Source organism: Remersonia thermophila, chromosome 2 (genome assembly GCF_042764415.1).
Source record: "Remersonia thermophila strain ATCC 22073 chromosome 2, whole genome shotgun sequence".
NCBI classification, from domain to species: domain Eukaryota; kingdom Fungi; phylum Ascomycota; class Sordariomycetes; order Sordariales; family Chaetomiaceae; genus Remersonia; species Remersonia thermophila.
The window spans coordinates 2,348,616-2,372,574 of record NC_092218.1 but is presented as its reverse complement, the minus strand read 5'-3'; the positions used below and the strand labels follow the sequence as shown (position 1 = coordinate 2,372,574).

The window sequence follows — 23,959 nt, the reverse complement described above, 5'->3', positions numbered from 1 at the left end:
CTATACTACCTATATAACAGAAAAAACGTTAGGGGAGACATGGACGATGTGTCACCTCGCACATGGATTCCCGGCAACATCCCACCTGACCTACCTTGCTGTCATCGGGCTCTCCGCAGATCCAAGCTCGGGCTTATTGGGCTACCTACCTCCTACACTGTATATACGTAATCCCGAATCCCTCCCAGGGGTGACGTGGTCTGCTAACAGCGATGAACGGGACCGAATTGACAGGGAACGGGAGGAAGCCCAGCGTGCGCTGAGGGCCAAAATTGCGGGCTATGCTGATGAGGCCGTCCGAGACCGCTGGCCCAACGTCAATAATTGCACAAGGGAGAACTGCGTACGCTTTGCCATGGAAGTGCTCCTTCATGTCCGGAAGTGATTCTACGCACACGTTGCTCACAAGGCGGCAGAATTGGTCTACAATGGCGAGGTTTCGGCCGGGTCCCCCTCCCCCCATATCCAACTCGAGCTCACCAACCCTCTGTTCTCCACGTCACAAATCGACCACGAGCTACAACCTCCATCTACTCCTCTGACTGCTCGATATCTCACCTATCAGCCACACTAGGTCTCGTATGCCCTCGCTGTTTCGAAACCTCTCGACATACGGAGTTCAGGTTACAATCGTGTATGGGCTCTGATCGATCGTGTCATCCCACTGCCACCTCAATACAGAGAAATAAACCAATCCAATGGCCTCCACCGCCGCACCCGCCGCTGCTGGAAGACCACCACCGCGCATCGGCACATATGCAACCTGGTAAGGACCAATTCGAAGACGCCAGGCGGCGATGATCACAGCCACCGGTCGAACCGTACGAGGTCGCGCCTGCTACGGAGGAGCGCGGCGACTACTACCTTGGGCGTCCAGTTCGACAAGAGGCAGATATATGGCGAGGTTACAACGACTGGATACCTGGCCACAGCTATTATGCGGGGAGGTCCCCGCCATGCCACGAGCCTCTTCACCACATCCCTGGGCGCCAATGGAGTGTAGGATGGAGCCGTGTTGAGGGCAGCAATGTGCCACCCCGTGGCGTTGGTGGTGGGTGGATGAACGGCTGACCTTCTGACGCCGTCACATATTGCGAGCATGCCGACAGGTCTTCCCACTTTCTCAGGGTTTGAGGTTCCCCTACAATGCTCGTCCCCTCGGCCCGGCCCGGCGCAAAGTATCGGAACAGAGCTCTTCCTGCCACTCTAATTCGACACCATGTCATATCCTCTTTCATGCTCATACCTGATTCAACTACCCAATGGCCCTCCGCATAGGATGCTGCAACGACTCGGCCCCACGTGTGCTCTTCTAATGGCCTCACCTCTACCTTTATGGTGACGTGGTGGCTCTCGGGAGACTAGAGGCGTCGATTAAAGAAGCTTTCTTGGTTCCTGTTACTGCCTAGGATGCCATCATCCTGCAGCCCACTTCATGGCTGGGTGGTGTTGGGGCCCAGGAGGCCTGCTTGGAAGGAGACCGTGGCGTTGGGCCTCGCCGCTCCGCACAACGCTGACGCACCGGCCTACCCCGCTCGCAATTGGCCCAGGAAAGACTGTGAGAATGGGTAGTGCTTTGTGGTTGGGGGCGAAAGTCAGAAAAAAACACCTAGGTACTTGAGTACCGATGCCCCTGAGTCTGCGAGGTTCTTTTCCTACCCCACTGTCACAGCGTGTTCCTCATGGGAGGGGCTGAGAGTTTCAGGTCCGCGTACGGGATTTTGGTCGATTGGGCGCCCTGACGTCCGGACCGATGGTGCAGCCAGTCAGCCCTTGTGTATCATCTTCTTCCCTTGGACCCGAAAGGCGTCAGGTCAGGGATCGTTTTTGGAACCTCAGAACGCGTACCGTCATCTTCCCCGTCGAGGGAGCAAAGGTGCCATGTTGCTTCGAACCCATCAGAGTGAATCCTTCGGCAACACCGGTGTTGAAGACGGCCGAGGTTGAGACCAACTCTGCGCTCCCAAGCACCAGGAAGGTTGTATGGCCTATGTCTCTTTGGGTCTTGATATGCTATTATTATCTGTGTATATGTACGAGGCTGGCATAGCATTCAAGATGGCTCTCTTTCGTCGTCGTTGCCACATTTACATGCGCCTTTGGTAAATATCTAGGTGGTCCTCTCTTGCCTAGATAGCCTCAAGTTCATCGTAACTCGCCTTCTTCTCCACTTGAGAACCAGTGCCCTCTGCTTTCCACCACTTGTGTCAAAACGCTGTGGTGACTCTCGCCCTCCTCTGCACCAGGCCAGCCACAATCACATCATGCACCTCCATTACCTCTCAACCCTCGGCCTCGCCGGCCTCGTCTTCGCCAGCCCCTTGGCAGTTAGGGGCGCCCATGATACCGAGGAGCTGACGGCTTCGTCTTCAGCGCAATCTCCAACCCTAACCAAGCCAACGAAAGCATGTGGTGGCGCTGGTAGCGGCGACCCCGGTGTAAACATGGCTGCAGCCATCGCAGCAATCATTCCCCAGTCGACATCTTGCGACAAGGCGGATTTCCCGGACGAGTGTCGGACGGCCGAACAAGCAGCCCCCTTCATTGAGAAGGCCTGCGCGGATCTCAAGCCCGCAGAGTGCGCTGCCACCATTGCCCTCATGGGCCTCGAGAGCGCCGACTTGAAGTACAAGCATAACGTGTTCCCCGGCAGGCCTGGCCAGGGTACGGCAAATATGATGATGCCTGAGGTGAGACGGACTATCCTGTGCTCCTTCGTCTCAATCATCCTCCTCCTCCCATCACGCAGTTTCTATGCCCTGCATCAGTCCGTACCAACCCACGGAGGTCTGCTAACCCTCACTTCTTCTCTGCCGCAGTACATCGCCAAGTACGCCACGGAGCTCTTCGGTGCGGACAAGGTCCAGGGCAAGTCTCCTGAGGAGGTTCTTGCCCTGGTCACGCCGGACGAGTACAACTTTGGCTCAGCCGCTTGGTTCCTCAAGAGTGAATGTAGTGCCAAGGTGCGGAGCTCGCTTCAGACCGGCACTGACGAGGGGTGGCTGTCCTACCATGATCGTATTCATGTTGATGGCGGGAATGCGGAGCGCATGGCTTATTGGACGAGGGCTAAGGCGGCGTTCAACCTTTGAGACTGGCATGGCGTGGAGGCTACGGTGTATCTTTCAACATGGGAGCAAGTCTCATAGCCATACGTGTCTTATCCGAGTATTTTGGCACCCTGATGGATAAAAAAAACCATGAGAATATGGCAGCTAGTGGTCAATGGATTGCGCAAGCAGAATTCCATGCCCAAAAAAGTATTCGATATCAGGTATCCAAGCTAAAGCTACATCCCTCCGACAATCTCGTATTGCCGTTGGCTATCTCCATGTGTGGCTGACCGTCGTGGCTGCACAAGGCACGGTCAGGACCCGGTTGGGGTCCGACTCCCACGAGACCATCCCCGATGCGCCGATTCGAACAAACTTGTACTGAATCACCGTCCCTGGGGTGAGCTGTACGGTGCCGAACCAGAGTGGATTGTTCGCCGTGTACTGGGTTGCACTGAGCGTCGGCGCGTTGTTTGTGTTCCAGTTTCCGAGGCTCGAGGTGTTTCCGGTCCTGATTTGTGTCCCATAGTCAGCTCTGAGGATAAACTGGATCGTCGTGAACGAAATGGAGTGGGAACAGAGCGGACTTACACCTTAACAACCTCTCCCCAAGAAGTGGTCGCAAGAACGTTGAAAGTAACCGCCACGGTACTGAACCTGCAAGCTGCTGTGCCTAAAAACCGCAGTAAGTACAGGCTCTGGTTGGAAGGTCGGATGGGTTCCCCAGTAGCTCACTTGTTGTCGGACTTGCCGTAACAGCCGAACTCGTCCTCGTGGGTTGAGGTGTCATGGTAGCTGTATCAGTTAACCCGGGGCAGATTCCGCTGTCTAAGAGTCTGCTCCGGGGGTACAGGACTCTCGGTAATCCGTTTGCGAGGACAAGACTGAGGCCGCCATTCATATCCGTGGTGAACGCGGCGCAGTTTATGACATCAACCAGTGCCTCTTTTGCCCCGAAGCCCGTCGCTGATGAAGAAAGGGTGGCTATAGCTGACGTTGAGGACCCGACGTTGGTGAACACGCTGATCAGTTGGAACCCCGCATGCCCCTTGCGCAAGGCAATAGTATGGTCGTCTGAATAGACCACCTGGCTCTTGTAGGTGAGGTGCCTGGTATCCTGTGCAATTACGTGGGACCGGATCTTGTTGAGCTTAGCAATCCACTGGTAGAGCTCCGAGTCTGTTCGGTACCCCGACAGCCATAGGGCCTCGCGATTGTGGGGAATCTTGCCACCAGAGTAGAGATGCTCTTGACCTTGATACACAATGGGTATGCCTGATCCAGTGGTCAGTCACAGCAAAGCTCTGGAGAGAATGGGAGGGTACGCACCATCCTTAAGCATGGTGAAGGCGATCGCCTTTTCCGAGAAAGTACGCGGTTAACGCCAGGGCTGGCATAGAGGGGGATCATGTGTGGAAACTGGGGGTTAAGCATACATTTTTGACAAGGGACTTGGAAAAGACGGTCAGCAATGGGCAGTGAGCGACATGGTGGGCTTCCTGCAGACATACCAAATCCCTTGTAAAGGAGCCAAAGCGCTCGATGTCATGGTTCTCGAGAAACGAGCCATACAGGCTCAAGTCTTGGGCTGTATTTCGCAGCTTGTTGATCCCATTCACCAACTCGCCCATGGTGCTATTGGAAGACTGGAAAGCCCTGAGCATCCAGTAGTAGCTGCTCCCAGGGTCAGGGCACCGACCAACCGTGCTCTGTGATGGAGTGCCACTTACCTGGGGTAGTCTAACAAGCCATCCATGTACTGCTGGTATGGTGCGACGTACGACGGGTCGCCGTGATACACCTCTCCGAGGAGGAAGACCCTGGCGGCCGCCGAGAATCCGGGCCAGAAGGATGTTTCGACGTGCTTCGCGCTATCCACCCGCAAACCATCCCTATTCCCGGGCTCCGTAAGTAAAAAGCCACTGGGAGAAGAGGTAGGCACAGGTGTACTGGGTGTCTTACACTGAGTATTTGGAGACGATTTCTTCTATCCACTGGTTCCAGATGCGCCTCACATACTCGCTGTTGCCCGTGCAGGGAGATCATGTCAGTAAGACAGGTCCGGAGGCTTCGCGCAGACGGCCGATGGACAATGCTTACTCTTCGGTGCGCAGATCTGGAAGGCTGGAGCTGGTCATCAGTTTACGATCCGACTTGAAGCCGCTGACTCGATGCCCTTGAAAAGGCCAGTTGGTAGTGGTCGGCCATACCTGACGGTGTTGCTTCCCTGCCAGCATCTGTCCCAGCCGTTGGTCAGCCATGATTCGACCGCAGTTGTGCGGATTCAGAGGCTGTATTTCTCATAGGCTGCTAGCTCACCTTTCAACAGACACCTGGCTGTTGTAGTCTATCGGGCAAGGAGGGTGAAAGTACGAAGACTGCCATCGGCTTAGCTGGGGTGCCCTCTTCCACGACACAGGGCCACTAGCACGGAGAGATTCACAGATGAGAAAGGGTTAAACTGTGTGTAGTCCACACAATCGCGACAGCCCATATAGGCCATGTGATTTGTGACAATGTCGAGCATAAGATACTGCCACAACGAAGGAGGTGTCAGAGCCAGGGACAAGACATGTGGGAGGGACCATTCTCACCATTCCCCGGGAGTGGAGAGCCGAGGAGAGGTCTTTCAGATCTTGCTCGGTCCCAAACGCCGAATTCAGTGACCAGATATCCTTCGCCCAATATCCATGGTACGAAGATCTGCGGTACAGAAGCTGGTCAACACTGCTCACAGACCCCTAGAAATACCGTGGCCTCTCAAGCCTACCCGTCCTTGGAATTTCCATCGATCTGCTTGACCACCGGCGATATCCAGACGCTAGTGAAGCCCATGCCCTGAATATAGTCGAGCTTCGATATCAGGCCACGCCATGTTCCCCCGCAGTACACCTGGTCGCCCGGGCTGCAGCGCGCCGTGGTTGAAAGATCGCTCCGCGCGAACCGATCGGTGACGACTTGATAGATGGACTGCTTGCGCCACTCGGCAGCCGAAAGCGCAGAAACCAGGTGATTCCCAATGTCGATGCCCGCCGCTAGGAGGAGAGCATGGTGGAGGATCCCCATCGTGTCGGTGCCAGGCAGTCTGGATCTTGGCTGATGGAGCTCGGGAGGAGAATGTAGGCAGGAGGTTTGCAAGGTATTCCAGAATCGCACGAGGGACAAGTCTCGATTTATATCTCCTATTTACAAACCCAAACCGTCTGCGTGGGTCGTTTCAGCCATTGCCCATAATGTTCTTCAAGGCATCTGACCGGCTGGTCGAACAGGAGGATGGGCATTGGGATCAGCCAAGCCCTCAGCAGAGACAGAGACGCCTTTTTTTTCCCCGTCCAAATCGGGCCGTCCGACAAGCCCGGCGCTTTTGTCGCATTCCCGGCACCCGGGAGGGTCCTCCAAGACCGGAGGTACATCGCCAGAGACACGGAAGCTTTCCTAAACAGGCAATGTAGCTCCGTTGATGCTCAACCGCCGCCCCTGCTCCCCACACTTTGTCCGCGCATGTCAATCCCGGGGTTTAAATACCGATCCGGGGCCCCAGAATGTTGCTGTTGGTGGTGCAGAAGGGCCGAATGTGCTGGAGCACACTAGGTATCTAATCATACCTGCCTGCAGTGCGCGAGGTGGCTCCCACCGCCGCTGCCCCTCCTACATCAGGCGGATATTTTCAAGAGCAACGAAACGGGCCAAAGCTGTAGGGTATCTCTGGGAGCCGGTACCGATAGAAGAGAAGGCCTAGCAAACACGTTCACCTCCCCACTTGAACGGCAAGGCGAGTACCCAACTGGAGGAAGACAGGGAGGAGAAAGGCGCCGTGGTTCTGACACACGATGCGCAGACCAATAGTCGCCGAGGAAACAAATCCGCCAGACCTGAACCGTTTTCCCGCGACCATCCTATATCCAACTTGTTTCAACACCCGTATGTATCTCATTAGGTTATGGCCTCCCTCCCCGACATCCAAGCCAACGATCGTACCTTCAGTTCGTCCCGGTCAAATCCACTCCATAAGTATACTGGCTCCCCTCCTGTGTTCCCGTGTCGTACACGAAATCCGAGGTTCCAGGGAAGAATTGTAGCGACTCTCCGCCCCAGTTGGCTGTCTGCGTATAGTTTTCGAGGGACTCCTAAACCGCCCCGGTTAGCTCATCGACCCCGACACCCAGGGTTCCACTCTTACCCAGTCAAAACTAACGGGCAAGTCCATATTCCCGGCTGCCATGCTGTCAAAGACGTTCAGTGGGGTCTGAGCACCTCCCAAGCCCATCATCGGGGTAGCGAAGTCCAGCCCAGCAACACCTCCTCCTATCACTGTGTCTGTGCCCTGTTGCCCTCTATTGGGTGTCTCCAGGCTGATGCCCAGCGGGGTGTACCCTGTGCTCGATGACGGATGGGTGCCGCCAAAGATTGACGATGGCCCTGGTACCGCTGCCGTCCCAGACGGCAGGCCCGGTGGCATAGTATACGAGTATGCTGATTCCGACGACCGTTTCTCAGAGGCCATGACGACGGAATCCACCCGGTCGTCGGGGATTCCTGTCGGACCTTCGGCACCCTCAGAGCCCTTGATCTTCGCTAACATGATGTCAAGGATATTCGATGCCTTGACCGCCTCGATAGAACACTCAGACAAGGTCTTCCAAATGTTTCTGGTGACCTCGAGGCGGCGGATCATCTCCTGACGCTGCTCTCTGGTCCAGGAGAGCGGGTCCTGAGGGTCTTGTTTCTGTGGCCCCTCCGATGGCTGGCTCACGTTATCGAAATGTAGGTCAAGTACGACAAGCATCGCCGGGAGAAGAAAGTCCTTGGTCGCGACATTGCAGAAGAACCACCTGATGGAGTGCATGCGTCCGTTGGGTTGTGATTCTCGATGGATGGTGGCAAGATGTCCCAACATCTCGAGCGAGGCCTGGATGGCGCTTCGTCGTGAGTGGGAATATCGGGGGTTGTGTCTCGATCGTGACATGTATTTCCTGTGAAGAAGGCACATGATTTTAAGGTAGAGTATTTCCAGATGGAATTGCGCCATCAGCAAGGTCGGAGGCGGCTGACATTGCTCGAGGGGCTGAAGCCTGAGATGAGGCGGTAACCCGGCTTTGATCTCGCGTAGGCTGGCATCGAGGAGGAGGATCTCATCGTAGTGCGCCTGGTTCTTGAGCCGTCCAGTTGCGTGAAGGACATGGGTCAGCTGCTGGCAAAGTCTGACTTTGGCTACGGTGTAGCTGACGGGCGTCGGATCCGTATCGGGCCTGGATGGAGGGAGAGGGTTTGTCTGCGGGCCAAAATCTTCGTCGTAGAGGTTGTGGGGGAGGTCGGTGTCACATTCATCATACGATATCATGCTGGGAAGCGACACTTGGTGGGAGAAGAAGGTGTCCAACATGGTAACAACCGCCCACGTTCGGCGCCTCATTTCCTGGAGTGCAGGGATGCAAATAGTCAGAATTGCGCCGGACCGACCAGGGGTATGCGTGCGGTGGAGAGGGATGAACATACCGCCTCAAATGGAGTGAGATTGGGAAACCATTTGCCGTCGCGGTGGTAGCCCATGCGGAGTGCAATTCTAACCAACATTGCTACAATGACCCAAATGCTCGAATCGGCGTCAAACCGGGCCGAATATTCGCAGAAGGCGTAAAGAACCATTGCCTCGACGGTGTACTGTGACGGCTTTGTGTACTCGCCGGCAATCAGGCACTGGACGGTCCTGAGCCGGTACTCGTTGGAGAGCTCGAGCACCCGGCCTTTCCACTCGGCGGGTTCATCACCGATCTTGTGGTAGCTCAGCATGGCGAGGGACAGAACCGAATACAGCAAGGCCAACCACATGATGGGCGTTTTTGACGGGTCGTTCCAGTGATCTTGGAGTTGCCGGTAAAAGGTGGGCACGTGCAGCAGGACACTGGAATTGTCCATAGAACTGAAGTACCTCTGGCACAGGGTCATAACTGTCGACTTTGGGGGCAGCTCCGCACGGAGCTCGACCTCGGTGGCGGGAGTGGCGCCCATTAGCAGGGTAGGCGGCTGCTTTGCGGTGGTGGGCTTCTTCAGTTTGATCCTTTCATAGCTTCGTTCGAGGTCCTTCTTGTGTGTCGCAAAATAATTCTTCACCTCGGCGATGTCCATCAGGATACTATGCCAATGCTGTTCGCCAATGTAGACGTGCTTCGACTGGTCTGTATCCACCTTCAACACGCCCAGGGAGTTTGCGAGGCCCTCGTCGATATCGCTCTCGTCTCCATCGAGGCCGATGCCTTCTTCCTGCCCTTCAGACTTGGGCTGGAGCGCATTGCCCTCCGGTTCAGGAGGCGAGGGATTGGAGGCGCCGGCGCCGGCGCCGGATGATGCGGTGGATGGCGCTCCTTGAAAAGAAAAGCCCTCAACATTGGCTCCTCCGTGCATCAGGGAGAGCACGAGCCCCTCGAGCCTGTCGATTCGGTTTTGCATGTCATCAGGACTGGGCTCTTGGTTCGACGGTTTCCGTCGGGATATCGGAGTAGCGTAGGAACAAGAGAGGGTATCCAGCCCTTCGCGCCTCGTGCAGTTTGCGCATGGATGAGACCTGTCGCACTTCCTGGGTCCGTGTCAGTGCTAACTATCCAACGCAGCGAGAAAGATCTAGAGCAGCCGTCGAAGGGATTCTCCCAAGTCCTTACAATCTATAAACGAGAGTTAGCTGGTCGAGTGTCACGAGGCCGAGTGGACACAGACATGGGATCACTCACTTTCTCGTCCGGCAGGGATAGCAACTCAAAGGAACTCTATTCCGCTTTCGAACTACCCGATACTGGGGTTCGGGAGACCGGCCGTTCAAGGAGCCCGTCGTCGATGGTGGCGTGGGCGTCATGATGCCGGAGATGAGTTACCCGTGGTAACCAACCCGATATAGTCGCCCTGTAAACGGTCAGCGGCAAGGCTCAGCATCACCGGGCAGTGTGGTTCGGGACATTGAAATGAGTGTAAGTGGCATTGTCCGTGGCATAGTCCATCTTCAACATGGCTGCGGAGAGTAGGGGAAATGCCGGCGTTGGCTGAAGCTGGCCAGAAGGAAAGAAAGAGGAATGGCGTCAAGTTTGGACGTTCGAGTGGCCGTCGGACTCACTTTGGAATTGAGAAAGGGAGAGAGTAAAGCGAGAGAGGGAAGGGAGTGCGAGGAGCGTATGAGGCTCTAGTGGCAGGTCGTCTCACAAAACTGCGATACAGTACGTCCGGGTTGGCATACGTGACCCAAACGCGCGGAAGAACGGAGTAATAGTGAAAATAAGAGATGAATAGGGAGGCTATGGGCTGGGCAGGACCACGGCAAGCCGGGCTGGATTGTCTAGTTTGAAATCATATGTTTGTCCAGCACATGAACAATGAAGGATGACGAGGAAAGGCTAGAGAGGAGTTAGACGATGGCGAGCCCCGCTCGTCGAAGTAGAGCAGGTCAAAGGCGGCTGTAGCAGAATCAGACTTTCCAGGCAACATGGAACGCTAGCAGCCGTGACGTGCTCAGTGCCGGGGGTCTCAGATTGGGGGGAAGGGGGGGGGGGGGGGGGGGGGGGGGGGTGGAATCCGATGATGAGTGATGATGGGAGCCTGGAGGCTTGACGCAGCATTGACGCAACATTCGCCAACAGCGACCCTGGCGAGTGCTCGTAGCAGCACGGGCTTCCAGCATGGATGGAATTTGTGGGGCTCCGGCCCAGCAATTGCTCGTGTGGGACTTGGTCGGCGCACAGTGCAGCAAAGGGTGGGGGGACAGGTGTGGGATCGGACCGGAACAAAAGCCTCGGAAGACGCTTCCGAGCACTCCGTAGGTACCACCACCGGTATTGTAACTACATAGTACATGTGTCTATGGATTCGCATAGTTCGAGCCAATCGAGGGGTGTACCAAGCACATGGTCCAAAATTAATACCTTGAATTGCATGATGACAAAGAGGAAGCACGCCAGCGCAAAACGGAGATAGGTTCTAAACATACCCTATCTTGCTACCAGCTCACCCCCTTTACCCCGCTAAGAAACTCCTGGCCCTGGGGTTGAGATGACTCATTTGTCACAAGTGGCGTGTAACATTGCGGAAAGGTCTTGTATTGGGAAGGCCATGAGAGACTTCACCGCCTATGGCTTTTTGTTGCTGTCGGTGAGACCGCGGTGTGGCTGGCGATCTGATAGGTCCCAGTCAGCCATGAGCCCGGGGCGAATCTTCAAGCCTTCCAACATTAGTTTGCGGGTCTTGACACAAAGATTAGATGCGTTCAGGATGCCGCGGCGGAGCTGTCGCCGTTGGCCTTGACGCTGTACGGCTTGAAGAAATCTGGGTTGTTCTCCAACTCCTCCTTGACCTAGCTGGGCATTAGTAAATTAAAAAAAAAAAAAAAAAAAAAAAGGGCACTGGGCCTGTTAAGGGAACCAAACGTACGATGTCAAGTCCTCCCACCAGCTCCCCGTCGATCCAGAGCTGTGGGTACGTGGGCCAGTCGGCAAACTCCTTCAGGCCCTGACGTACATCATCGTCGGCCAGAATGTTGAAGAAGCCGTACTTGACCGAGTTCTCCCTGAGGATCCCCACCATCTGGCGGGAGAAGCCGCACTTGGGCTCGCTCGGTGTACCCTTCATGAACAACATGACCGGCGCCGCCTTCACTAACTCCCCCAGACGCTTGAAGAGCTCCTCCTTCTTCTTCACCGGGTCCTCTTCCGTTGCGACTTCGCCCTCGGGGCTGCTCGTTGTGGCCGCGGGCCCGTTGGTTGCCGTGGCGGCTGTCCCTGTTTTGTTGGCGTGCTTCTCGATCGCCTCCCGAACCTTTGTCGCGCTACTCCCGCTAACCGTCTCAAGTACCTCGCCGTTTCGAATGAGCATGAGAAACGGAACAGCAGTAACATTGTAGGCTTCGCTGATATCCGAGAGCTCCTCGGCATTGATGCTGACCCATGAGGTGGCCAGCGGTTCGGTCACTGGGTATTCGCTCGCTAGCGTGGAGAGAACAGTCGCCATCTGGGCACATGGCGCAGCCCATGGCGCATGGAACGAGGTAATCAGGAGGGTTGACGGCGCCAGCGAGGAGACATGTTGCTCCCAGCCCTCCACGCTGGTGATCTCCTGGACGGTTGACATGCTTCCGCACAGATCGATGAGTAGAAGCGCTGGTGACGTGAGGGAGACTCGGGGCGAGCTAGAGAGGATAGTTTGTGCGACAGGCGTGGGATGAACGGGATTGGTATCTCGGCAGCAGGCAGGTGAGGTCTTCGCGTTGAGGAAAATAATGCCGTGTGGTTCTGCTGCAGAAAGCCCCTCCACGGTGTTTTGGATGGGAAGGGTGGGGATTTGGAGCAAGCGCCGATTTGCCCCGCCCACTCCGGCGAAGCGGCCGATTGCGGGACGCCCACCAAACCGCCGGCGGGCCGGGGTCTGATTGGCCGTGCCGGAAGTTGCGTCATCGCACGGCTTCCTCCGGTGACTGACCCAGCCACAGCTGCTCCTGGTGTCCCATGCACAGTAAGAACACGGTTTGTAATGGCTATACGCACCGTGTAACAGCCCGCCCTGCACGTGGCGCGGCCGTTGCTGTGTTTTGATGGACGCCCTGGGTCTTCGGCTGAGAGCGTTCCCCAACAGAAAACCACCACGAGACAGCTTGGTGCGAAAGCAGTACTGGCCTTGTTTACGACATCCGTCTGACATGTACGTACCAATCGCCGACTTCCCACTTTTTACCGCCCTGGACGACTGATCGAATGCTCCGCAGTACCCCAGTTGGTGGTCAAGGAATTCATCCCATCCAGCTCACCGACCAAACACAGCCGTACCCATCTCCAGCAATTGGACCACATCAAACACATTGCTCGACTCGGTCGCAAAGCTCTTGGCATTCCACCTTGCGCCGTTTGGAACCTCCCAGAACCTGTTGCTTCACCTTCACTCCCGTGCCTGCAGCACACGCCAATGTCGGCCGCGGAGTATTATAGTGGAGCGCCACTTCGGCCGTCGAGCACCTCCCACCCACCCGAGCAAAGCCCAGCACCACCGGCACAAGGCATTATCGGAGGGCCTGCCCCAGCACCGTATCAGCAGCACCCCCAGGATCCCCAGTATCCCCAGCCCGTGAGTGGTATTCCCCAACCTGGAATAAACATCGGGTTCCCAGCCTTTTCATGGCCCATCCGGCATGCCAATGATCGATGTTGCTGAACCTCCTTCTGTCAGGCATATCCCATCCAGCCGGTCCATCCAACAGGATACTACCCCCCACAGATTCCAATGCAGTACCCTCCGCAACAGCAGTATCAACAACAACCACAACAACAGCCGCCACGTAAGAGCAGCAGCAACGGCTGCCTCGCCGGTTGTTTAGCAATATTCTGCTGCTGTGCCGCCTGCGAGGCGTGCTGCGAAGGCTGCGCGGATTGTGCCGAATGTTGTCTAGATTGCTGATGCTTGGAGATGAGAATTGGGCTTGACCACCACCAGAAGTGCATCACGGTCTCTCCTCATCTCTGAACGTGTGTGTGTGTGTGTGTGTATGTGTGTGTGTGTGTTGGAAAAAGACCTGCATTGTCAAAGGTGGGGTCAGACATCGAGTGACCCGAGACGGGTCCGCGTCGCACTCTTCCTCGGCGGCTCTTTGTATGCTTCTCATGTCAATTATTCAGATAATCACTCGCAGGGCTGGATTTCATACCTTTTTGAATCTTGGAGGATCCAATGGCAACTCCCAGTGAGATTTGGAGACCAGGTTGCTCCAGGTTGGGTACCCACATGCCTCCGTCAGGATGGACCTATCTCATGACAAAGACAGTGCAACCCGCTTTCAACCGGGCATTCAACTTGGGTGTCGCCTACGGTGCATCAAGACCTTTCAGGACAAAATTTCAAACAGAACCTTTAGTTCTTTATCTACCTCAGCCACCTTGGCGAGCTACCCAGTTTCTCATCGCTTCTTCAGGCTCTCCCTATAGTACACTACGCAGTACACAGTAAGTAGCGTCAGCGAACCAGGGCCCAAGCTCCCAGGTCCTGAGGTGGTGGGGAAGTGAATGCCAAGAAAGGTTGCCAAGTCGCGCAGAATGGTGAGCTTCTCCTGACCCGGACACAGCCCGCCTCCTTGACGTCGCTTGCCAAGGCAGCCCGAGCCTTCCTCCTGACTTCTTGTCGTCGTCATCCACAGCACAACCATCACCAAAGCTCCCACCAGAGACAGCTGTAAGGCCGGACCAGCTGTTGCTCACCGGGATCACCCTCAGGCCTTTTATTATAGCTTGTTATTCTCGTCTCGTTCAATTTTCTCCACGCCGCCGTCAGCAACAGAGCACTTGCCAAATAGTGAGCATCATGGCGTCCCTAAACCTGTCGATAAACGGCCCCTCCATTCGGAGCAGCTACCAAGGCGTCATCAATGGACCCGCCCTTCCGTCCGCGTCTTCCACGGCCGCTCGATGGGCTCTTTTCACCGTCCAAGCGCCGCTACTGAGTGCCTTTCAAAACACCGGCGCAAAGGAGAGCATCTTGAAGGTTGAGAGCACGGGTGGTAAGTGCCAACAAAATGACACTGCTCCATGCTCGCCCAGCTCTTCCGTACTGTCATCACTAACCCGCGGCATCCCTATAGATGGAGAACTCTCCGAGCTCGTGGACGAATTTAACGACGGCCGCATTCAGTTTGCCTTTGTCCGCGTCAAGGATCCGAACACCGGCCTCCCCAAGAACATCCTCGTCGCCTGGTGCGGCGGGGGGGTCCCGGAACGCACCAAGGGCTACTTTACAAGCCACCTGGCCGCCGTCTCCAAAGTGCTTCACGGCTACCACGTCCAGATCACAGCACGCTCCGAAGCCGACCTCGTCCCCGAGGACATTATGCAAAAAGTGGCAGATGCCTCTGGGGCCAAGTACTCGGCGGGGACTGCTGCCCCTGCCGCCGCGCCCGCTCCTCCTCCCCCGGTCGCTAGCAAGCCCGTCTTTACCCCGACAACTTCCGTGACGGCGAGCTCGTTGAAGCAGGCCGTTCCTGTTCGCCCTCGGCAAACGGCAAACGTCGATGATGATGGATGGGGAGCCGATGCGCCCCCGGTCACCCGTACCGAGCTCGAGAAGGTCGCGCCGGCATACAAGCCCACAAAGGTGGACATCGAGAGCCTTCGGAAGAACAAGGATGATTCAAGATTCGACGGACCTGCAAAGCCAGACAATCGGCCAAGCGATGTTGTTAAGGGCGGATACCAACCGGTCGGCAAGGTCGACATCGCTGCGCTAAGGGCCCAAGCTCAGCAGGATGACCGGCCCTCGGTGGTTAAGGGTGCTTATGAGCCCGTTGGCAAGGTCGATATTGCCGAGATCCGGGCACGCAGCCAGCGCCCGAGCGAACAGGAGGAGGACTCGACGCCCAAGAGCCTTGCCGATCGTCGCGCCGCATTCACGGCGTCGGAGCGCCTGACCGAACTCCCGAAGCCCAAGGTGGCCAAGAAGTTTACGTCGACGCCTTTTACGGGGACCAAAGCGCCCGCGCCTGTCGGACTTGGCTTTGGCGCTCCCTCGGCTCCAGCCCCACCGCCCGTGGGTGCTGCTAGCCGTACCTTCGCGGACCAGGGCGGCAAAACTCCTGCCCAAATCTGGGCCGAGAAAAAGGCCAAGCAGAGCGGTGCATCGTCCGCCGCTGCCACCACTCCCTCGGTCACTCCTCCCATTGCGGCCCAGAAGAGCGGCAGCGAGTGGAAGAGCGGCTATTCTGGCAAGAGCTGGGCTCCCGTCCAAACCACCAACTTTGGTCGCGGAGGTGTAGAGAAGCAGAAAACGGGGGCGACCGACCAGTCCGAGCCCCGGTCTGAGCCGGAGCACGAACCGGCTGCTGCGTCGGGTGGTGGAGTGTCCGCCCTGCGCGACAAGTTCAAGGAGGCAGCCCCGATGGGCTCCGCCGCCCGGGCCCCTCCCCCTGCGCCATCCCACGACGAGGACGAGCCAGCCCCGCCTCCTCCCCCGGCTGCAAGCCGCCCAGCGGGTGGCTTTGCCCTGCCCGGGCTTCCTTCCCGCCCGTCGGCTGCCAATCAAGAGGAGCAGGAAAAGGAAGAACTTCCACCGTCGGTTCCGTCACGCAACTACGAAGAGCGCGAGCCATCTCCTGTTCGTGTTGCCATGCCCGTGCCTCGGAGTTCGGTTCCCGAAATCGAACCACCGGCCGAGAGGCTTCCTCCTCGTCCCGTTTCCGTCTCCCAGGAGGTTACCAAGGAGGAGCAGCTCCCGGCCGAGCGCGAGACGCGCAACCCTCACGGTGCCGCCGTTGCTGCCGCCTCTGTTGCCACCGCAGCGGCTGTTGGCGTGGCTGTGGGTCATGCCATCACAAACGAATCCGTCCCCGCCGGCGATGCCACGGGCGGTGGCAAGAGGGCGTTGGTTCAGTTCGACTATGAGAAGGCAGAGGATAATGAAATTGATCTCCAGGAGGGCGAGTATGTGACCAACATTGAGATGGTGGACGAGGATTGGTGGATGGGAACCAATTCCCAAGGCGAGACCGGCCTGTTCCCCAGCAACTATGTTGAGCTCCTTGAGGACGGTGGTGCTGATGAAGCCGCTGCTCCACCACCGCCGCCGCCTCCTGCTCCTGTCCAGGAGGAGCCGGAACCCACGCCTGCACCTGCCGCTACGGCAGGCGGTCCGACGGCCACGGCGCTGTATGACTACGAGGCTGCCGAGGACAACGGTAAAAACGCCCTCGTTACTTGATGTCTTGAAACATGATGGCTGACAAGATCGTCACAGAGCTTAGTTTCCCCGAAGGGGCTACCATCACGGATCTCGAGTTTCCAGACGAGGATTGGTGGTTTGGCCATTACAATGGGGCGTCGGGTCTGTTCCCTGCCAACTATGTGCAGCTGGATCAGTAAGACGGCGGGGGATGGTGATCTTACGGGGACCATTCCGAGTCCATGTCCGAGGGATGGTTTCATTGGAGCATTGCTTTGCAAATCATTTCGATTCTATGGGCGTCTCTGAGGGGAGAGTACAGAAAAAAGACAGTTGCAATCCTCCTCCGGTATTCCATGTGCTGGCGAATGCCTTTCACGTGCCTAGTAGTAAGCGTCTGTAATCATTCAAATTTGTTGAGATAGATCACATCGGAAACAATGACCCATGGGAACACCATGGCTGACTATATCACTATTGACATAATGTGCTCTGCCTTCGTTTTCTTTGGTGGTCGAAATTCAACTTTTTGTAATTCTCCCGTTTCTTGGTTATGTTTAGATGCTCTTTTTTATATGGGGTGGACCAGAGAACGGAGGTGTCAGCTACCTGCTGTGTGTGATGTCAGCCTATTTTGGGGACGTAGGTGGGGAACCTGGGTCTAAGTTCACCGTACCGACCTAGACATCCTGCTCATTCACCCAACAACCCACTTCCCCACCACCTACAGCCCCTTGCATGCAATATAACGAACAACAGCCAGCCACATTCAGCGCAGAAAGTTGTAAATAATAACCTGGCGTGAATCTTCCCAGCATCCATCAGCAGTAAATGGGAAAGGATCCACGATGTACTCCAATACCCCGCCAGCGCCTCCACCGAAACCACCAGGCACTCATGATGTGAGCCGCATGAGCACCCCGGCCAGCGGGCAAGCACCACAACCACCGCCATTGCATGATGCTGCTGCAACCGGGCTGGGTCAGGTCATCACTCAGCCCGGTGCGGTACAAAACGCCCCTGGGCAGGGGCTTGAGGAGGATCCGGGAGATAGGTGGCTCCCCAAGTTCCTCGAGGACAAGTCGTAAGCGGCCTCTACCCATCCTCGAGATCAGCTTTGACTAACCTTCCTCCTCCAGTAAGCAAGATTTCGCCAACATGCTCTCCGACACTTCCCTCCTCTCCGCCCTGACGCACTCTCCGCAAACCATCCATCCCTCCCTCAAAGCCTCACACGACGCCCTGCAGGCAGCCCTGGCCGAGAACATGGACCGCGCCTCCCAGCTCCTCGACCTTGAGGCGCGCCTTGCCCACCAGCGTTCCACCACCCAGGCCCAACTGCTGTCCACGCACGCGCTCGAGCGCCAGTGGCGCGCAAAGCAGGCCGAGATGGACCGCGCCTTGGCGCAGTTCGCGCCCGCCAGCCTGTACCAGCGCCTGGCGCAGGGCGTGGTCGAACAAGAAGCGGTGTGCGAAGCGCTGGAGGAGAGTTTTCTCGAGGGAGGTGGAGACGGGGCGCTAGCGACGGAGCGTGAGGTGAGCGACTGGGCGAGGAGGTATCGGGAGGCCAAGAAATTGTATTATTTGAGGAGGGAGAGGAAGGAGAGGTGGGATGAGGGACGGGTTGGGGGTTGGCGGTGATGAGGAATCTGATGTGGACGGTTCGCAGAAGATGTCTACTCGTCACCGACGGCAGAGCAGTCCATCGATCCCGCGAAGGGGGGGAGCTTCTATGCTGAACAGCTTTGAATGCCTGAGCGGACCGCGAGCAGGCCGGTGACAGCCCCAAGCGCGTCCTGGGTATATCCTTGTTGTATTACAGCGACAGTCTATAACATGCTGAACGGACTTCTCTTCATCTCTGGGCTACGCGGGCTCATGGGCAGAGCAAACAGGTCCTCTTCGGTTCCATCGTCCCCATTATCCGTCTTTTTGGTATCTGCGGGTGTCGCTCCACTGCCCACGATGGCGTTCAGAGAGGCAATACCGCCGCTCGGTGGTGCCTGTCCTGTGGTGGGAGGCGAAATGGACGTAATCGACGGGGCTGCCTTTGCGGCCTTGACATCCCTTGCCGCTATGAGGGAGTCAGAGGTTAGTATCGCGCGAAGCCCCTCATCTCGACGTGCGCTTAGACTCACCCTGGCTAGCGGCGGCCAGCTCTGCCGGGCTGGTTGCGAGCTTGAGCCCTTTAAGTTTCTCCCCCAGCCTTCCACCGACCGGGCTCCTGGGGCTTGTCGGAGCGGGCGTGTCCTGGGGAATATAAAGCTTGGCCGGCTGTCGAGATTCCGGGTCTGGCGTGAGCCCAAAGTGATCAATGACCCATTGCCGCTCTTGGATGGCCATCTCGAGGCCAACACTCTCCCCGTTCGTTCTCATCTCGGCTTCAATCTCGGATTGTATCTCTGCCAGCCTCTTCTTCGCCCATATCGTATGGAGTACGCCGCGCCGGCCAGCATCTTGTTTGCTTGTCAGCTCCTCGGGGAAGATGGCCGGCATGGGCTTGGTCCGCAAAACCGTTTCCGTCCCGCCGTCAACCCCCCCGCTGCTGCCGCTCTTGCGCGCAATGTTGATGAGCGCCGGGATGGGCGCACCAGGGGGGAGTAGGAAGTACAGGCGGTGTAGGCCCTCGCCGGCTCCTGGGTCAACATCCTTAACCGGCAGCACCGGGCCTTTTCCTTCCCAGGATACCTCCCAGTCTCGGACACTATCGCCACCTTTCAACTCTCCCTCGCCACCCTGGCTCGGGGATTCCCATTCGATCATAAGAATCTTTGTGCCTTCGTTTCGCTTGTCCGTCTCGAACTCGAACCGGGAACGTGCCAGGCTTGAGGACGGGGAGGTAGGGGTCTCAACCACCACATCCAGCGGCTCAAGCGGTTCAGAAAGGTGCGATGGCTGGCCGACGGTTGTCATTGTGCGATAGTTCGGAGGGTCTCCTCTGCGAATCGGTGCGATATGGCAGCCAAACGAGGCGCCAGGTGAAAAGGATTAGGGGTTTGTAAACACAATCAACCTTTGTCTCTTGATAGGCCTATCGGTCGCGGGCGGATATATGAGCTCGGGAGGGTTTGGACGGTGGTGTCGCAGGAACAGCGCAAGCCGATCTGATACTGGCCAGTAGCCAGCGTGTGCTGTACTCAAGGCCCGGCCTGCAAACGATGTCGGGTTGAGGATGGATCAAACAATGGGATCGTCTGGTCGCTGTCAACATCCCCCAGTGTTAGCATCATAACTCCTCTCCTGAGTCCCTCGCAGCCAGGACAAAGCCGGGTTGCGTGAGGCGTGAAAGGGGGGGGGGGGTTGTGAAGGAGTACCAAGGTGGCCTTCAAGGGAGGCGATCACTGGCGAGGAGGGGGTATCCGTGAAGGAGTACGCGTCAGACGAATCGAGCAGCCAGCGGGCTGAAAAGAATAGCTAGAGGGCAAAAGACGGGATGAGCGTTAATGGGGGTCGGGAAGCGCTGGAGACAATGCAGTCGCAAGAGCAGGACAGAATATCGAGAGGCAAATAGTGGACGAGAGAAAAAGATGCAACCTGCTCGGTCGGCCAGAAACACATTCGAGGCGAGGAGCTTCAGGAGGTGTCAAGTGAGCCGAGATGGCTCAAGCTAAGCTGTATTGTGCTGCCTCGCCACCGAGGGAAACCGATTATTTGATGCGAGTGAAAAAAAAAAAAAAAAAAAACCCTAGATGAAAGAGATGACTGCAGTCGAACACACAAAACGTCAACTCTCGTCAACAGCAACTGAAGGCGGCAACGAGGCGGCATAGTTTGGCTCGCGAATAACCCCGCGAGAGAGGTTGCTTTGTTCCCCACCGCGGCGCGGCCGGGGGTCGGGTCTTGGGACAGCCGCCGCCCAAGAGCCTTTGACGACGACCCTGTGACTGGCTGGACGTGGGAGAATATGGGACAAGCAAGGCATGGAAAAAGCGGGAAAACTAGAACTATTCAATGCATATCCCGATTTAGGGACACCTGGGCTGTCTTGGCTGCTGCCAACATCCTCCGCTATCAAATCGTCATGGCCAGTCCCATTGATCAAGATGGAGAAGCAAAAGGCAATACTTCCTCGGTCGCAGTACCAGGCGTGGGAACTTTCAGATCGGCACAGGAACGTCAAACACAAGGCAATCAGTCTGCGTGACGCCGGGACAGGAATGCTACCAGGAAGCCCAGGGGGTTCGCGAATGGTACGCGGTGCTCTGTCCCGCATCGCAGCATGACAGCACCGGGAAGCGACGGTAGATATAGTACCTCGGGTACCTTATGTAGGATGTCCATTTCGGGAATGGATGGCTATTGTTATCCTTCCTCGAGGCTTCACCAATATCACTGCTATGTTGGAGATGGAACCAAAGCGAAGAGTTGGAGGGGCAGCGTCACGACAGAACTTTGTCGAACTTTGAGCTTGAAGAAGACCAATGAAGGGGCTGGGCCACCAATGCAGAGTGTTGCCAAAAATAGGACGGCTCAGCTCGCCGCTTGGCGGCCGGAGAGTGGAGGTATCTTAGCCTCCCCGGCCCTCTGTGTCGCATTTCAGATCCAGGGCCCGAGAACAACAACATGATATGCTTTTGGCATGATGTTTGGGCCTCCAACAATGCATGGCCGCCAAAACTTATCACCCAGTCGGTCGAGCTTACATCTACAGGGACCGTGCAGTATCTACGCAGCCCATCGCAGACCACTTCTTGCTGCTTTAAGACTACCGGATGCAGGGCAGGCGGCAATGGACATTACGCAGTATATCATGAAATCGGCAAGGGAGGCGGCCAACAGCTGAGACGAGACAGTCGGCGGAAGTCCCAAGTCACTACAGCACTGTGTACTACGGTGTAGGCCTCCCCAGCGGACACTAAGTAATCTTGGACTCTCGACGGCAGCACGCAACACACAAGCCACCAACGCCTTCTTGCAGAACTCTTCGATGGGTCCGAGGGGAAGGGCGTTCTCCGACTGCTCGGCCCAGCAGCTTGGGTTGAGGAGGGCCGCGCAGACGGGCGCCGGATGCGGCACCTCAGGGAATGGCTGATCTCTTCTGCTGATCCTGGTAGCCTTTCCCTGTTTTCGGGGTGTTTATTCCTGGCGTCTTGGGCGGTGCCACAGAGACAGGCCGAATCTGAGAATTTGAACAGGGACACACGCTGACTCGTCTTCCCCTGCAGACAAGCCGCTTAGCTGAAGCCGAAGGATCGACCATGTTGTTTCGGGGAGGACCAGTCCTGGTTGACGAGATGGAATTGGCGGGTCCGGCAGGCGCTGACCGAGTGGCAAAGCTGTTTACTCTCGCGGCTGCAGCGGCGCTGTCGGCGCACTCAGGCCGGGCCGCTCGTTGCCGGGTCAAAGTGGAGGAGCACGCATGCCGCGAGGCCGTCCTTGGAGTGGTGGATCGAAAGAAAACACCATCGGTCGCAAGCCGACCCGGCCAGGTGGCCGATCCTTTTATCGAGAAGCATTCTCCGAAGGGCCCGCCTGCGGACCGCGTCCGACAGCCTTGCGGAGTCCGGCGTCTTTGTTATCTCGACGGTCCCCGAAGTCGCCCCGTCCGGGCCAGCAAACGATGGGAAAGGGAAGACAAAGAACGGCCGGAGTAAGGCCGCAACAGCCTAGTGGCAGGAACCACCACGGCAAAGTCGACATACTGTGTAGTGAACAATCCAGAACGTCCTCACTCACCCCCTTGTCCACAACCCTACGGTGTATAGTAGTGTATTAGATGCGAAGCTTCAGCAGTGTGTGCTGGACGTACCTGCATTTTGACGAGAAACTCGCGTGGTCATGTACAGCAGGCAAGCCGGGCCGATCGATGCGCTTGACATGCTTTAAACGGCAAACCTTGAGAGCGAGCCTACTTTGTATGGCAATGTCACCGAGGCCGGGCCGCTCCGTGTCGGAATCTAGTGCGCACTTCGGAAACCTGACAGCCAGGACGCAAATTGGCAGTGGATAAGAGGATAGCATCGGCACAGATCAGCGCTCGCTCAGAGAAACGCGATGGTTTTGGTTCAGCGCGAGTCTTTGGCGATGCTGCTTGTCTCTTGTCGATAGGGTGGGGGCAGCGGGCGGGCGGGCTTGGTGTCGGCGCTCAACTGCCGAAGGTGAAGCCGTCCGCATGAGATTGCACGGTTGCAACGAAGGCTGTTGTCCAGTCGCCTTGGACCTCCTCCTAATTGCTGCGTACGCAGACCCGAGGTGCATCCCGCACATGTCGCGCACCGTTTCCTGAGACCGTTGGCATCCGTCGCAGCTCCATGCTGCGTACTGCGTACGCAGTATGTTGTACAAACACCTGAGGGAGGCGAGTCAGGCATCCTGACGGTTGTGAAAGGGCCGTCTCCCGCGCGCCCTGAAATGGCAGCTTGATCCTTCCCTTTTTTTTTTTTTTTTTTTTTTTTTTTTTTTTTTTTTTTTTTGCAGGGCAAGTTCCTCAGTCGAAGGAGCGGTTGTTTCACTGCGCCATCCAGTGGCTGGAATGCTGGCCGGAGCCCCAGAGCAATGCTCACGCAGCAGTCTGCCCACACCGACAGGCTCGGTCTAGAAGTATCCAGAAGAGACAGGACCGCGGTCTGTTTCATACGACTCAGACTCCTTCTTGAGCATCGAGCAAGGTTGGTGGTATCCCGTACGGGAAACAGCCGAATGGGCGCGTTTTCATCTCATCTCTGCCTTCTGGGCGCTGAGGATGTGAAGTTGACCAGGGACAGGAATTGCAATGCTTGACCGACTGGATATGACAAGTGAGCGGACGCAACCCGATCTTTTTGTCATTCATTCCTCTCAGCTCCGTTCGTCCACATCCACGGCGGAAGAGCCGTCCTTTGTGGGAGGACTTGATGGCCGAAATCCTTTGTTCAGGTCGCAACCTTCCATCGCCGAATCGCACGGTGAAATGCACCCCATGCTTTGTTGTCTCATCTCATTGGTCCCGGCTAAATTGCGACGTGCGCGAGCCTGCAGCCGAGACCAGCTGCTCCGGATGGAGTACCACGGGGCGGCAGGTTCTTGTTAAGGCCAGGGCAGATTGATGCCAGGCAAAATTGCTGTGAACAGCTGCAAAGGATGGCGCGTTGGTTTCTTCCACGACCTATCTCGTCTCGTGTCGTGCGAAGTACACCGGTCTTCTCTGACCCGCTCTGGCTGCCCGAGCAGGCGGGGGGATGGGCAAGCATCGAACAGGCCCGATTCGGACAGAATCAATGAAACATGACAGAGTCACCCCCAGGGAAGGATCCACAGAGAGA

At 56.9% G+C, this 23,959-nt stretch overlaps 7 protein-coding genes across 7 annotated transcripts; 3 read left to right on the top strand and 4 right to left on the bottom strand.

The window, feature by feature from the left end:
• Nucleotides 1–3,323: 3,323 nt before the first annotated feature.
• VTJ83DRAFT_2101 (uncharacterized protein) lies at nt 3,324–6,119 on the bottom strand (the record flags this gene model as incomplete). The annotated part of the gene is made up of 14 exons (XM_071008335.1): nt 3,324–3,564; nt 3,645–3,726; nt 3,789–4,328; nt 4,383–4,410; nt 4,490–4,504; nt 4,565–4,727; nt 4,784–4,945; nt 5,016–5,075; nt 5,154–5,177; nt 5,264–5,290; nt 5,373–5,431; nt 5,497–5,586; nt 5,648–5,756; nt 5,824–6,119. 14 exons carry the CDS (start codon nt 6,117–6,119, stop codon nt 3,324–3,326), a joined length of 1,896 nt encoding a protein of 631 aa, XP_070868641.1.
• A 914-nt stretch (nt 6,120–7,033) lies between these two features.
• On the bottom strand, nt 7,034–9,500 carry VTJ83DRAFT_2100 (uncharacterized protein; the record flags this gene model as incomplete). The annotated part of the gene is made up of 3 exons (XM_071008334.1): nt 7,034–7,180; nt 7,234–8,469; nt 8,550–9,500. The coding sequence occupies 3 exons, from the start codon at nt 9,498–9,500 to the stop codon at nt 7,034–7,036; spliced, it is 2,334 nt and encodes a 777-aa protein (XP_070868640.1).
• Nucleotides 9,501–11,298: 1,798 nt separating this feature from the next.
• VTJ83DRAFT_2099 (uncharacterized protein) lies at nt 11,299–12,158 on the bottom strand (the record flags this gene model as incomplete). Its single annotated transcript, XM_071008331.1, has 2 exons — nt 11,299–11,385; nt 11,463–12,158. The coding sequence occupies 2 exons, from the start codon at nt 12,156–12,158 to the stop codon at nt 11,299–11,301; spliced, it is 783 nt and encodes a 260-aa protein (XP_070868639.1).
• An 828-nt stretch (nt 12,159–12,986) lies between these two features.
• Nucleotides 12,987–13,475, top strand: VTJ83DRAFT_2098 (uncharacterized protein; the record flags this gene model as incomplete). Its single annotated transcript, XM_071008330.1, has 2 exons — nt 12,987–13,145; nt 13,248–13,475. 2 exons carry the CDS (start codon nt 12,987–12,989, stop codon nt 13,473–13,475), a joined length of 387 nt encoding a protein of 128 aa, XP_070868638.1.
• Nucleotides 13,476–14,372: 897 nt separating this feature from the next.
• On the top strand, nt 14,373–16,918 carry VTJ83DRAFT_2097 (uncharacterized protein; the record flags this gene model as incomplete). The annotated part of the gene is made up of 3 exons (XM_071008329.1): nt 14,373–14,568; nt 14,650–16,734; nt 16,794–16,918. The coding sequence occupies 3 exons, from the start codon at nt 14,373–14,375 to the stop codon at nt 16,916–16,918; spliced, it is 2,406 nt and encodes an 801-aa protein (XP_070868637.1).
• A 648-nt stretch (nt 16,919–17,566) lies between these two features.
• On the top strand, nt 17,567–18,359 carry VTJ83DRAFT_2096 (uncharacterized protein; the record flags this gene model as incomplete). Its single annotated transcript, XM_071008328.1, has 2 exons — nt 17,567–17,802; nt 17,858–18,359. The coding sequence occupies 2 exons, from the start codon at nt 17,567–17,569 to the stop codon at nt 18,357–18,359; spliced, it is 738 nt and encodes a 245-aa protein (XP_070868636.1).
• Nucleotides 18,360–18,547: 188 nt separating this feature from the next.
• VTJ83DRAFT_2095 (uncharacterized protein) lies at nt 18,548–19,631 on the bottom strand (the record flags this gene model as incomplete). Its single annotated transcript, XM_071008327.1, has 2 exons — nt 18,548–18,792; nt 18,857–19,631. The coding sequence occupies 2 exons, from the start codon at nt 19,629–19,631 to the stop codon at nt 18,548–18,550; spliced, it is 1,020 nt and encodes a 339-aa protein (XP_070868635.1).
• Nucleotides 19,632–23,959: the final 4,328 nt, after the last annotated feature.